The sequence below is a fragment of the Nerophis lumbriciformis genome, linkage group LG26 (assembly GCF_033978685.3).
Source record: "Nerophis lumbriciformis linkage group LG26, RoL_Nlum_v2.1, whole genome shotgun sequence".
In the NCBI taxonomy this organism is placed as follows: domain Eukaryota; kingdom Metazoa; phylum Chordata; class Actinopteri; order Syngnathiformes; family Syngnathidae; genus Nerophis; species Nerophis lumbriciformis.
In genome coordinates, this window is record NC_084573.2 from 27,607,501 (window position 1) to 27,622,295 (window position 14,795).

The 14,795-nt window shown below is 41.0% G+C and overlaps 1 protein-coding gene across 9 annotated transcripts in view; it reads right to left on the reverse strand.

Annotated features, from left to right (window-relative positions):
* The window catches only part of gphnb (gephyrin b), a 367,471-nt gene extending 354,402 nt beyond the window's left edge, over positions 1-13,069 (reverse strand). For 6 of the 9 annotated variants that reach the window (XM_061987072.2, XM_061987071.2, XM_061987066.2 and 3 more), the window contains exon 1: positions 12,912-13,069. In XM_061987072.2, coding sequence (XP_061843056.1) covers positions 12,912-12,975 — 64 coding nt within the window. In that variant the 5' untranslated portion in view covers positions 12,976-13,069. The remainder of the gene's footprint in view (positions 1-12,911) is intronic. The other 3 variants (XM_061987067.2, XM_061987073.2, XM_061987068.2) reach the window with 1 other exon arrangement.
* Between the last annotated feature and the right edge of the window lie 1,726 nt (positions 13,070-14,795).

Below are 14,795 nucleotides of genomic sequence, written 5' to 3' on the forward strand. Positions count from 1 at the left end.
CATTTCAAATTGTTTTTGGAAATATTCGACATCGTGTCATCCGGACCAAAGGGGAAGCCAACCATCCAGACTGCTATCGACGCAAAGTTCAAAAGCCAGCATCTGTGATGGTATGGGGGTGCATTAGTGCCCAAGGCATGGGTAACTTACACATCTGTGAAGGCACCATTAATGCTGAAAGGTACATACAGGTTTTGGAACAACATATGCTGCCATCTAAGCGGTGTCTTTTTCATGGACGCCCCTGCTTATTTCAGCAAGACAATGCCAAGCCACATTCAGCACGTGTTACAACAGCGTGGCTTCGTAAAAAAAGAGTGCGGGTACTTTCCTGGCTCGCCTGCAGTCCAGACCTGTCTCCCATCGAAAATGTGTGGCGCATTATGAAGCGTAAAATACGACAGCGGAGACCCCGGACTGTTGAACGACTGAAGCTCTACATAAAACAAGACTGGGAAAGAATTCCACTTTCAAAGATTCAACAATTAGTTTCCTCAGTTCCCAATCGTTTGAGTGTTGTTAAAAGAAAAGGTGATGTTACACAGTGGTGAACATGCCCTTTCCCAACTACTTTGGCATGTGTTGCAGCCATGAAATTCTAAGTTAATTATTATTTGCAAAAAAAAAAAAAAGTTTATGAGTTTGAACATCAAATATCTTGTCTTTGTAGTGCATTCAACTGAATATGGGTTGAAAGGGATTTGCAAATCATTGTATTCTGTTTATATTTACATCTAACACAATTTCCCAACTCATATGGAAACAGGGTTTGTATAAAAAGTTTATTGATGATTATTATTTTTGAAAACTTCATTTCTATACGCAAAGTGGACAGACTCTTTTAAACGTATTTACGGAGGAGTACGAAATCAGACTCAAAGCAACGACCTTAAAAGGAGGCAGCACACGAGTGGAACAAAGGCAAATAACATGAAATATTAACTGTTTACTTTATTACATGTCGTAAAAGTAGTTGTGAGCCTCAACCCCAGTGAACACAATGCTAACGCTAACATGCTTACGCTAACGGCGATGTGTTTGTAACTGGTTTCCATTGCAGTTTTTTCGCAAAATAAAAGCGATAGTTCTTAAATTTCGACAAAGCACATTTGAAACTTCCAGGTGTTTCAATTAAAGGGTGTTTTGCGTCATGAGGCGTAAATCTCCCCCTGGCCGACGACCCGTCTGTTCTTGTTGTCCTGCATTGGCGCCCCGCTAGATTGGAGTTTAAGGTGCGCTCAAAATGCAGAAAAAAAGTGTTTCCATCATGCTTGTACAAGACACTTCAATATCGAAACGTTTCAAAAACCACCTCGTGAGAGCACAAAAATGTTTCAGCGATATTTGAGAAGTTTTTCCAAATATGGGCGTTTCTTTTTGCGATATTTAGGTGTTGCGAATTTCTAGGTGTAAAAGAAGCACCGCTATTGTTGTCGGCGTGAGATAAACACTGCCATGTATTATTTATATTAGGGCTGGGCGATATATGGAATATACTCGATATATCGCGGGTCTGTCTCTGTGCGATATAGAAAATGACTATATCGTGATATTGGAGTATACGTCCTCACGCAGTTGCTTTTAGCTGCGGGCATTACACTACAGGCTTTTCTTACTCTTTCTTGTATCTGCTTCTCACAGAGACATAAAACAAGCGCACCTTCTTACATACGTCACATACTGTCGCAACGTCATACGCCCTCGCGAAGCAGACAGTTAGCGACATGGTAAAGTTAGCTGTGATGCTAGCGGTGTGGTAACAAATGAAGGAAAAATTAATTCCCAAGAAAAACAGCAGGGAGTCCATCGTCTGGCGGTGGCTTGGCTTCAAGCGGGAAGATGTTGAACACGTATGCGGCAAAAGCGTTGCTACAAAAAGTAGCAGCACTGCTAATGTGTAGCACTATTTGAAAAGTCACCCGCTAGAGAATGAAGAGTGCTTGAAACTCCGCATGTCAACATTTCCGGCCGGAGCCACACCTACAAAATGCCGAAGCAACCATTTCCAGATCAACACCGTATAAAAAAATAGTCAACAACAGTGTCAGGTTTGTCACTGACAGTTTAGTTATGTTTTGAGTTTTTCCTCTGTCTTTATTTCCTGTCGGCGCTCTTATTTTGGTTATTTTCTACTTGTCTCCCTGAGTACTGTGTCCCCTCAGCTGTGGCTGATTGGCACCGGGCCACACCTGTTGTCAATCAGCCAGCTACTATTTAGACCTGCTTTTCCCTCCAGTCAGTGCTGGAGTATTGTCAATGTCGCTAATGATTGTCGAGGTCAGTGTCATTTATACTTGTCGATGTCATTATTATTATTCTTTATTATTATTAATACTTGTCGTTGTAGCTCTGTCTACTTCTGTTCACTCTGCTCATGTCATAGTTCCTTAGTGTCACAGTAAGCGTTTTTGTTTCTTGTCCATAGTTTAGCCTTTGTGCTAGTTTCTGTTCATAGCCAAGTTTGTTCTCCGCCTTGTGCGCACCTTTTGTTTGTACCCTTTTGTTTGTTTTGTGTTATAGAGTTAAATTAAATCATGTTTTCCTGCTCAATGCCTGCCGCCATCTCTGCATCTTGGGGTTCGTCACCTACACACTCTGACAAACAGAAGGAGATAACGTCCGCGGTAACCTACCACATAGCGAAGGCTTTGATTTCCTATTATGCAGCTCATTTTTATTTGACACTTATTGAAATATCTTGTGTGACATCATGCACAAAAGTGCACTTTATTTGTTTTAAACTATTGTAGTGGTGTTCTGTACAGAAAGTGCACTTTGATTTAGTGTTGTTTTGGTATGTCATATTAGTGACATCATGCACAAAAGTGCACTAATAGCTTGTTTTAAAATGTCTCTGACAATCTTGCATGTTCTGTTTTGATATGACATAAATGTTTATGCCACTGCTTAATAACTGTTTAATAAATACACTTTTGGTAAATTGACTTAGTTGTGATTTCCCTCTCTGCATGAAAGTTTAAAAGTAGCATATATTAATGCAATATGAAGAAGAATGTTTTAATGTAGACACATAGAATCATCATACTGCTGTGATTATGTGCATCAAGTGTTCATTCAAGGCTAAGGCAAAATATCGAGCTATATATCGTGTATCGTGACATGGCCTAAAAATATTGAAATATTAATAAAAGGCCATATCGCCCAGCCCTAATTTATATATTGTTATTAACACCTGAAATGGACCATAAGGACCCGCCTGACCCTCATCAAGTCATCATTTACCCAGAGGATGACTTTCTGACTGTTGGACTTTTTATGAACAATTCGGTAATATTTATTTTTTAAATCATATTGTTTTGTATATTATTGCTTATTATTTCATTGACTTACTTTTTAGTAAAAGGTCTGTGATCTAATTGTGTCTGTTTATTTACTTGGTGTCAGTGTGGAAATATACTAAACCACTCCTCCATATGTCAACAGCTTTATTTGTATAAAGTACCAGAACTGTGAAATGCGGTGGAAACACAAACCACACCTATTGTTTCCGGAACCTCTAAAAGTTGAAAAGGGCCTCTTGATAAGAAGGGGTAGGAATACATAAGCTTTGCTCCTTCCTTCTCCTTTTCAGAAATGTTCAATTGCACGGGTGTAAATGTGCCATTAAGCATGTCCAAAACAAACAAACCATGACTAAAAGGGCGAGGGATGACATGTCAGCCCGACACCACCTCCGTCATTCCTGCCATGCCTTGTTCCCGCTGACACTGCAAGCCGTCCGACTCCATACACGCAAACGCACCAAAAAGACAAATACGCCGCTCGTTTTGTGCGCCAACGTCGCCATATGCATGTGGAAATAATCAACAGCGCAAAGGGAGATCCAGTTAGGGATGCGAGTGACTGATTACACACGTACAAATTAACCCCCTCTGACGTGGCACGGTTGAAATGAAACAAAAAAAAAAAGGAATTTCAGGAAGTTGTCCACAAAGAGGAGTTGACAGCACAAATTTGGATTTTTTTTTTTTTTAATGTCAACAAAACTTTTTGATGTTTTGGCTGCACATATGCTGACATTAGCCCTGATATGAATGACTGTAAAATGTGCCCCTTTTGTGGTACAGTACATATTGTAGTAGGGCTGGGCCAGGGGTTGGCAACCCAAACTGTTGAAAGTAGGGATGTCCCGATCCGATATTTGGATGCGTATCGGCAAGGCATGGGAAAATGCCGATCCAGATCCAGTTTAAAAAAAACTCCGGTCCGTGTTTTCCAACGCACCGATTTAAATAATACATTCCACTTTTCTGCTGCTCCGTAATTTCCGTTCCGCATTTTCCAGCACACCTTCAACACATCCACAGGTCTGTGGATTCTCACGCAGTTGCTTTTAGCTGCTGGCATTACACGACAGGCTCTTCTCACTCTTTCCTGTGTCTCCCTCTCACAGACAGCGAGCGCACCTTCTTACACACGTCACATACTGTCACGTCATACGTCACATACGTATACGCCCTCTCCCAGCAGAGAGCGAGGTAGCAGCACGGCTAACGTTAGCTGTGATGCTAGCGCAGCCGCTGAGGTGCGCGCCTGCGCACGGCAAATCTATGCCACGCACAAAATCAAATAAAAAAACAAGCGCATAACAATTTTCGACACACGGACACGACAGAGAAAACAGTTTTCGTCATCATTGTTCAAATATTGTAACGTCTGTCGAGACGCTTATCTCCATTCGGTGACACAGGTCCACACCATCAAAATGCCGAGGCAAACATTTCCACATCAACACCGTATGAAAAAAATAGTGATTTTTTTTTTGTTGTGATTTCCCTCTCTGCATGAAAGTTTAATAGTAGCATATATTAATGCAGTATGAAGAAGAATGTTTTAATGTAGACACAGAATCATCATACTGCTGTGATTATATGCATCAAGTGTTCATTCAAGGCTAAGGCAAAATATCGAGATATATATCGTGTATCGTGACATGGCCTTAAAATATCGCAATATTAAAAAAAGGCCATATCGCCCAGCCCTAGTTCAATGATGCCATTTCTGTTTGTCATGTATAATTTTGTCTATTTTGTGTTTATCCTTGAATAAACAGGTCAGTTTCTTGTTACCAACCATTGTGTATTATTCAAACTCCCCTAATTCAGCTGGCTAGTTGTTATCAAGAGTACTAAAACCCTTTTCAACATGATTCTGACAACTAAGTAGGCTAAATAACTTTAAACTTTAATACATGCTCGGATAGGCCAGTATCGGTCAGTATCGGTATCGGTCAGTATCGGTATCGGATCGGAAGTGCAAAAACAATATCGGTATCGGATCGGAAGTGCAAAAACCTGGATCGGGACATCCCTAGTTGAAAGAGCCATATTGGACCAAAAATACAAAAACAAACCTGTCTGGAGCCTCAAAATATTAAAAACCATATTACATACAGATAGTGTGTCATTGATTGATTGAGACTTTTATTAGTAGATTACACAGTACAGTACATATTCCGTACAATTGACCACTAAATGGTAACACCTGAATAAGGTTTTCAACTTGTTTAAGTCGGGGTCCACGTTAATCAATTCATGGTCATGAGATATCAATTGAATTAAGAGGACTTAAAGGAAACTAAATGACCTTAAATATAGCTACAAATGAGGCATAATGATGCAATATGTACATATAGCTAGGCTAAATAGCATGTTAGCGTCGATTAGCTTGCAGTCATGCAGTGACCAAATATGTCTCATTAGCACTCCACACAAATCAATAACATCAACAAAACTCACCTTTGTGCATTCATGCACAACGTTAAAAGTTTGGTGGACAGAAAAAGAAGTGGCATAAAACACGTCCTAGAAAGTCGGAGAAAGTTATACATGTAACCAAACTACGGTGAGTTCAAAGACTGCCAAAATTAGTAGGACAAAACGGTGCTCACCAAATACTCGAATCAGTGAAGCGTGTTTAATATAAACAGTGTACTTTATAACAATTAAATAAATGATAAATGATAAATGGGTTATACTTGTATAGCGCTTTTCTACCTTCAAGGTACTCAAAGCGCTTTGACACTATTTCCACATTCACCCATTCACACACACATTCACACACTGATGGCGGGAGCTGCCATGCAAGGCGCTAACCAGCAGCCATCAGGAGCAAGGGGTGAAGTGTCTTGCCCAAGGACACAACGGACGTGACTAGGATGGTAGAAGGTGGGGATTGAACCCCAGTAACCAGCAACCCTCCGATTGCTGGCACGGCCACTCTACCAACTTCGCCCCGACGTCCCCAATTAGGGAGGTTTGTGTCATGTTTGTCCTCCTACAGAAACCATATTAACACAAAAAATATTTTTTTTCCCCCTCATCTTTTTCCATTTTTCATACATTTTTGAAAAAGCTCCAGAGAGCCACTAGGGCGGCGCTAAAGAGCCGCATGCGGATCTAGAGCCGCGGGTTGCCGACCCCCGGGCTGGGCGATATAGCTGAAAAATATCACGATATGTTTTTTTTTTTATATATTATTAATATTTTTTTATGACTTATTTGAGCCTGCCAATAAATACAGTCATGCAATTTCCAACTTACCAAGGGTGCTATTTATCAGTGGAGAAGGTGTCTGGTGGTCAGGTAGGATAAGGTGGTAAAATAAATGCAGTACATTTCAAGGTAGTTGCAGATTTGAGACACTAGATGGCAGTAGTGTATAAGCTATTGAGCACTACACAGAGTAGTTGGGGAAGCTACTCATTAAACCGACATATTAGAAGTGTCAGGATGTTGCAAAACCAACAAAAAAACAAAAGTTTATTGAGTTGAGATATCAACATGTCACAGTTTATCTTCTTACTCCATGCAGAGAATCCACAGCGAGACAAAAAGACGGCGCAACCAAACTTGGTAGTTGTTAGCGTTTCCATGCCATTGCTCAGAGACACTTCCTGTTTCCTGCGTTCTCAGAGCATGAGTGACTTTATGCAACAAATCTTGCTTCATAATTTCAGGTTTCTTCCGACCAAAAAATATAAATATTTATCGAATGTTTTATCTAACGCATTTTATGTCGATATCGATTATGTGTCTATCGCGGTATGTATTGACGTCGTTTTATCATCCCAGCCCTAGGCCGTAGTGTCTGTCAAAGATATACTTCATCGCCATGACCCGGAAGTTAACCCGGAAATGGAAGCCTTGCTTAGTAACCATTTTTAAATCGATAGTCTCGTAGTCTAGAGTCCAGAACCATGGCTCTATTCTAAGAGAGCCCAGCTTGTAGGTTCACTATGGAAAAATTAATGTATTACTTGCTCAGACAGCAATGTTTTATATGAGTTTAGATTGGGGTATTTGTTTTTTTTAACGAGGAAAGACATTAATGTCTCTTCTTTTCATTTCATGGTTTGAGTTTATTTCGAACATGCATACAATTAGATACAACACAATTTCCAGTTTCTCTTTTCAACATGTTCGAAAAGGAGTCGATCTTATTTAATCCTACCCCTGTTCCATTTCATAGCAATTGCTAGCACTTTTGTTCACTTCCTGTTCTAGGTTTGTTCACAATTTACTCCATAAATAATTAAAAGTCTACAAAAACGATACAATAAATAGTGAAGTAAGTTGTATTTTATATGGTGAGATTAATAAGATTATCAATACATTCAAAATGTTTATTATGATTCTTCTCCTTTCTACTTTGTAAACACTTTGAGTTTGAACACTTTCTTAATCTGGATCATATTAGTACACTGAGTTTTTTTTACTTAATCCAGTCCATAATTTAATTTTACATACTGATATACAAAAGGTTGACATATAAGATAGCCAGCAGGCACCAGTCAGTTTGTGAGTTTATCAATCACAGTTTTTCCATCATTGTAATGCAAAACGGTAATACCAACCGTCAAGAGTTTTACCGCGGTTGTCATAAATACCGTTTATCGTTACATCCCTACGACAATCACAATCACAAAAAAAGCCAATGAAATCTTGGAGGGATTGCTGCCCGTGTCGTAGATTTAACAGATATGTTACCTTAAAGAGGAACTGCACTTTAAAAAAAAAAAGGTGCCTATAATTCACAATACTTATGTGAGACAAGATCACATTTTTCTTTTTTCATGCATTCTAAATTGTAAATAAACGTTAGCAAAAGTCAGCTAACAATGGAGCCTATTGTAGTTGCTCTATTTTGCCTATATTGCGCTCTAAAAAAACCTCCAAAAACTTCCATCATTGTTTTATATACTCTCTGTAAGTATATATGTAAGGTAGTAACATTCATAATTACATGTAATATTTACGTATTTTGCTCATTTTAAGCATATGGCGGTGTATTACAATATACGCTTTCCCCTTCAACATCAACAACACTACTCATCATGATTGACTCCATGAGAAACAAAAAATACTTTTGGACAAATGATGATCCAAAACTACAGATGTCCGATAATGGCTTTTTTGCCGATATTGTCCAACTCTTAATTACCGATATCGATATCAACCGATACCGATATATACAGTCGTGGAATTAACACATTATTATGCCTAATTTTGTTGTGATGCCCCGCTGGATGCATTAAACAATGTAATGAAAAAAAAATGCCAACATGGCACTGCCATATTTATTATTGAAGTCACAAAGTGCATTTTTTTTTTTTAACATGCCCCAAAACAGCAGCTTGGAATTTGGGACATGCTCTCCCTGAGAGAGCATTAGGAGGTTGAGGTGGGTGGGGTTGGGGGCGCCGTGGTTTTGGGGTAGGGGGTGTATATTGTAGTGTCCCGGAAGAGTTAGTGCTGCAAGGGGTTCTGGGTATTTGTTTTGTTGTGTTACGGTGCGGATGTTCTCCCGAAATGTGTTTGTCATTCTTGTTTGGTGTGGGTTCACGGTGTGGCGCATATTTGTAACAGTGTTAAAGTTGTTTATACGGCCACCCTCAGTGTGACCTGTATGGCTGTTGACCGAGTATGTCTTGCATTCACTTGTGTGTGTGAAAAGCCGTAGATGATATGTGACTGGGCCGGCACGCAAATGCAGTGCCTTCAAGGTTTATTGGCGCTCTGTACTTCTCCCTACGTCCGTGTACTCAGCGGGGGTTTAAAAAGTCATACATTTTACTTTTTGAAACCGATACTGATAATTTCCGATATTACATTTTAAAGCATTTATCTGCCGATAATATCGGCAGTCCGATATTATCGGACATCTCTATCCAAAACCTTATATTTTTGAGCCTGTATATAAGGAGGATGATCTACAAGTTTTAGAAGCTGAGTAATAAACAGATCCATTAAGTAGCAGGATAGCTAAGTGTTGAACAAGAAATACAAACATAATAAAACAATCACTTACTGTACAATGTCTGCTCTCACTGGGATAAAGACTGATGGGAAGTTTATATCTTCCCGTTTAGATGAAGAATTAATCATAATCCTTACGACGGGTTTAAAAAAAAAAAAAGTGCCACGAACGTGCGTCTTTCTCGCTATATTCAGGTCTAAGTTGGACGTCAAAGTTCTCGTTTATGTCCGCAACCTTCCACTATCCAGGTGAGAGGCATTATTTATAATCTCAAATTAACTTTCACCAAGTCAGAGGCGATGCAGCAGCTCAGTATGTCATCAGTGGCCTTGTGGTTAGAGTGTCCGCCCTCAGATCGTTAGGTTGTGAGTTCAAACCCCGGCCGAGTCATACCAAAGACTATAAAAATGGGACCCATTACCTCCCCGCTTGGTACGCAGCATCAAGGGTTGGAATTGGGGGTTAAATCACCAAAATGATTCCCGAGTGCGGCCACCGCTGCTCCTCACTGCTCCCCTCCCCTCCCAGGGGGTGGAACAAGGGGATGGGTCAAATGCAGAGGGTAATTTCACCACACATAGTGTGTGTGTGGCTATCAGTGGTACTTTAACGTGAACTTTAATACAGGCTAGTTAACTCTCTGTGAACACGGCACGGCTAAAAATAGTTGGTCTGCGTTAGCGCTTATAATAACAACAATATCGCTAACATCTGGTTAATATTCGGGGTCACGACATGTAAAGGGATGTTTTTTTAGAGCGTAATAGTTAGCCGCCTCTTACTTGCTGTATTTTACCACTTAGAATGTATTTTTTAAAAAGCTTACTGTACAATGTCTGCTCTAACTGGGATAAATACTGATGGGATGTTTATATCTTCCCGTTTAGATGAAGAATTAATCAGAATCCTTACAACGGGTTTAAAAAAAAGGGCGTATTTTCGTGTCTTTCCTGCCATTTTCAGTTCTAAGTTGGACGTCAAAGTTCTCGTTTATGTCGACAACCTTTCACTATCCAAGTGAGAGGCATTATTTATAACCTAAAATTAACTTTCACCAACTCAGAAGCGATGCAGCAGCTCGGTATGTCAATACAGCAGCACAAGTTAGTTAACTCTCTTTGATTGATTGGAACTTTTATTAGTAGATTGCACAGTACATATTCCGTACAATTGACCACTAAATGGTAACACCCGAATAAGTTTTTCATCTTGTTTAAGTCGGGGTCCACGTAAATCAATTCATGGTACAAATATATACTATCATCATAATACAGTCATCACACAAGTTAATCATCAGAGTATATACATTGAATTATTTACATTATTTACAATCCAGGGGGTGGGATGTGGGGGGGGATTAGGTTTGGTTGATATCAGCACTTCAGTCATCAACAATTGCATCATCAGAGAAATGGACATTGTAACAGTGTAGGACTGACTTGGTAGGATATGTACAGCGAGCAGTGAACATAGCGAGTTCAGAAAGCATAAGAACAAGTATATACATTTGATTATTTACAATCCTGGGAGGTGGGATGTGGAGGGGGAGGGTGTTAGTCTAGGGTTGAAGATGACTGGAGGTGTTCTTTTAGTGCGGTTTTGAAGGAGGATAGAGATGCCCTTTCTTTTATACCTGTTGGGAGTGCATTCCATATTGATGTGGCATAGAAGGAGAATGAGTTAAGACCTTTGTTAGATCGGAATCTGGGTTTTTAACGTGGTTAGTGGAGCTCCCCCTGGTGTTGTGGTTATGGCAGTTATGGCGGGTTGATCACGGCACGGCTAAAAATAGTTTGTCTGCGCTTATAATAACAATATCCCTAACACCTGGTTAATATTCAAGTCACGACATGTAGAAGGATGCCTTTTTTAAGAGGGCTTTACGAGCGGAATAGTTAGCCGCCTCTTACTTGCTGTACAAAAAAAAAAGCTTACCATTTTTTCGGAGTATAAGTCGCTCCGGAGTATAAGTCGCACCGGCCGAAAATGCATAATAAAGAAGGAAAAAAACATATTTAAGTCGCACTGGAGTATAAGTCGCATTTTTGGGGGAAATTTAGTTGATAAAAGCCAACACCAAGAATAGACATTTGAAAGGCAATTTAAAATAAATAAAGAATAGTGAACAACAGGCTGAATAAGTGTACGTTATATGAGGCATAAATAACCAACTGAGAACGTGCCTGGTATGTTAACGTAACATATTATGGTAAGAGTCATTCAAATAACTATAACATATAGAACATGCTATACGTTTACCAAACAATCTGTCACTCCTAATCGCTAAATCCCATGAAATCTTATACGTCTAGTCTCTTACGTGAATGAGCTAAATAATATTATTTGATATTTTACGGTAATGTGTTAACAATTTCACACATAAGTCGCTCCTGAGTATAAGTCGCACCCCCCGGCCAAACTACGGAAAAAAACTGCGACTTATAGTCCGAAAAAATACGGTATGTGTTCTTGTCTCACACAATGGGCAAAGCTCCCCCAAAAAAGTGCAGTTCCCCTTTAAAACCCAGGTACGGGTATTGAGCGCCGGGTGGTGGTGGTGGTGGGGGGTGGGGGGGGTGTACATCCAACTTGGCGAAGGTGATGTCCATTTTCTTTCCCAAGAAGAAAAAAAAGGAGGCGGCGAGGTGATATTAGCAGCATGCTAAGTAAGGTCAGTGATTCCAGCACCATGGACAGCAGCCTCAGCCTGGGTGGATGGATGAAGGTGAAAAGGATGGGATGGTGCCTTTTTTTTTTTTTTTTTTTGTGAGGGGTGGACATGCGGTCATTAGCCCGTTTCTTCACACACACACACACACACACACACACACACACACACACACACACACACACACACACACACACACACACATGAATGCAGTTTAGGTGTGTGTGTGTGTGTGTGTGTGTGTGTGTGTGTGTGTGTGTGTGTGTGTGTGTGTGTGTGAGGGGGGGATAAAAAGTCTGCCGCATGTGTGAGATCTCGCCTTTCATGAAATATTGATCGAGGCAGCCTCACATAAGGGTGGACAGCAAGTGTGTGTGTGCGTGTGTGTGTGTGTGTGTGTGTATTCGAGCATCCACCCTTTTTACCGCCAAAATGTCATCTTGTAAGGCATCAGGACGAGCCACGGTCACGTGACACAGCAATTCACGCACAAATGAAGGCCGACGGCGAACAGATCCCGCGCATCCTTTTCCAGCATTGCCGCGTAAGAGACGCGCAGTCATCGCCGCCGCGTCTGGTGGAGGATCTCCCCACGCACACGCACACGCACACGCATCGTGTTCAGCCCCTAACGAAACCGCGCCGCCAACATGTGTCATGAGGACGCAACTGTCAGTCAACCCTCCTACTACCCACGCGCACGCGCGGTCATGTAGTCACAGGCCGAGAGCGGTGCCCGGTAATCGAACGACACAAATCCGCACATCCATGTTCAGATCGGTGCATGAATTATTCAATGCGCGCCAACCGGCCAATGCCGAGAACCAAGCTTGCGCACCGCGCGCGTCCGAGCCGTACGTGGACGCGTCTCAACGTGCAAGGCGTTCACAAGACGGCTTCAAAAATCCAAATAAGGTGAATTGGAGAAAGAAGAAAAAAAAGATTTGGTTCTATATGGTCTTACCTGTCAGGACTCCGACCCGGATTTGGTGGTCGTGGTTGGTTAAAATCATCCCGTCCGACGCCATGTTCAGCAGCGCTGTCGCCCGCACCGACAACTCACGGCAGGGCCCGGAGCCGATCGCATCGAACTTGCCGGGGAGAGGGAGGAGGAGGAGGAGGAGGAGGAAGCAGGGATGGAGGAAGAAGAAGAAGAAGAAGAAAAAGAGGAGGGAGATGAGGAGGGTTGGGATGGAGCAAGCAAGAAAAAAAAAAAACGTCAGGCAAGATAAGTAGAATGTCGAGCAATCAATGCATGGTCGTGTGATACAACTACACGCAACCAGAGGTGGGTAGAGTAGCCAGAAAATGTACTCAAGTAAGAGTACTGTTACTTTAGAGATGTATTACTCAAGTAAAAGTAAGAAGTAGTCACCCAAATATTTACTTGAGTAAAAGTAAAAAGTATGTTGTGAAAAAACTACTCAAGTACTGAGTAACTGATGAGTAACCTGTTCGTTTAATGACGGCAACAAATAATGCACAAAAACATAAAATAAGCAATGAGCAAATTCAGAGCCAGGAATACCTTTTAAGCAACTAAAACAATAATATATATTAAATAACATTAAAAAAATCAAGGCAAATTGAGCCACAATAACTTAACAGCACCATAGGCTCAGTAGGCAGAGATTACAAAGGAAAATAACAAGTTAGCCTTTACGCAAACCATAAACTGATAGGTGTGGGCTGCACGGTGCACCTGGGAACACACTGTGCACTTCTGATTGGTGTTTCTATGCATGCGTGTGTGTGTGTGTGTGTGTGTGTATGAGGCTGCGGTGCGTTAATAAATGTCCCCACACAATGTACATTTGACAGTGAGTCATAGCAGGGAAGCTAACATCAGCCAACGGTGACAGCCAAAATATCTACTAACGTTACTTACCGCGATGTGCTTCCTCAAATTTGACGTTGAGTTCATGTAAGGCTCTGTTTGATTGGTGAAACAGAGTCAAACGTCACCAGTGACTGCAATTGATTGATGAAACGCAGGCATGCGATAGATCCTACTTTGAAAGTCTGTCTGACAAACCAAAACAAAAAAATCGTGCATTGACAGATCGATAAAAATCAGTAGCGAGTAGCGAGCTGAATGTAGATAAATGGAGCGGAGTAAAAGTAGCGTTTCTTCTCTATAAATATACTCAAGTAAAAGTAAAAGTATGTTGCATTAAAACTACTCTTAGAAGTACAATTTATCCCAAAAGTTACTCAAGTAGATGTATAGCGCGTTACTACCCACCTCTGCATGCAACACTATGTAAGCAGGGCTGTGCAAACTTTTTCCACACTGGAAACTTAACGCATGTAGAGGCCATTTTGATATTTTTCTTTTTCAAAACCATATATAAAGATAGATTTTTTTCAACCTTAACTGCTCTTCAACTTTAGTCATGGGGACTAAAAGATCATTAAAGTGTAAGAAAAAATAAGTCATTTATGATTTTTAAAAGGGCAGCACAGTGGAAGAGGGGTTAGTGCGTCTTCCGCACAATACGAAGGTCCTGGGTTCGATCCTGGGCTCGAGATCTTTCTGTGTGGAGTTTGCATGTTCTCCCCCCCCCCCCCCCCCCCCGTGACTGTGTGGGTTCCCTCCCACCTCCAAAGACATGCACCTGGGGATAGGTTGATTGGCAACAATAAATTGGCCCTAGTGTGTGAATGTTGTCTATCTGTGTTGGCCCTGCGATGAGGCGGCGAATTGTCCAGGGTGTACCCCGCCTTCCGCCCGAATGCAGCTGAAATAGGCGCCCCCTGAAAGGGACAAGCGGTAGAAAATGGATGAATTTAAAAAACGTTTTAATTAATGCTTAAATATCCAGATCGACTGCAGATCTATCAAATG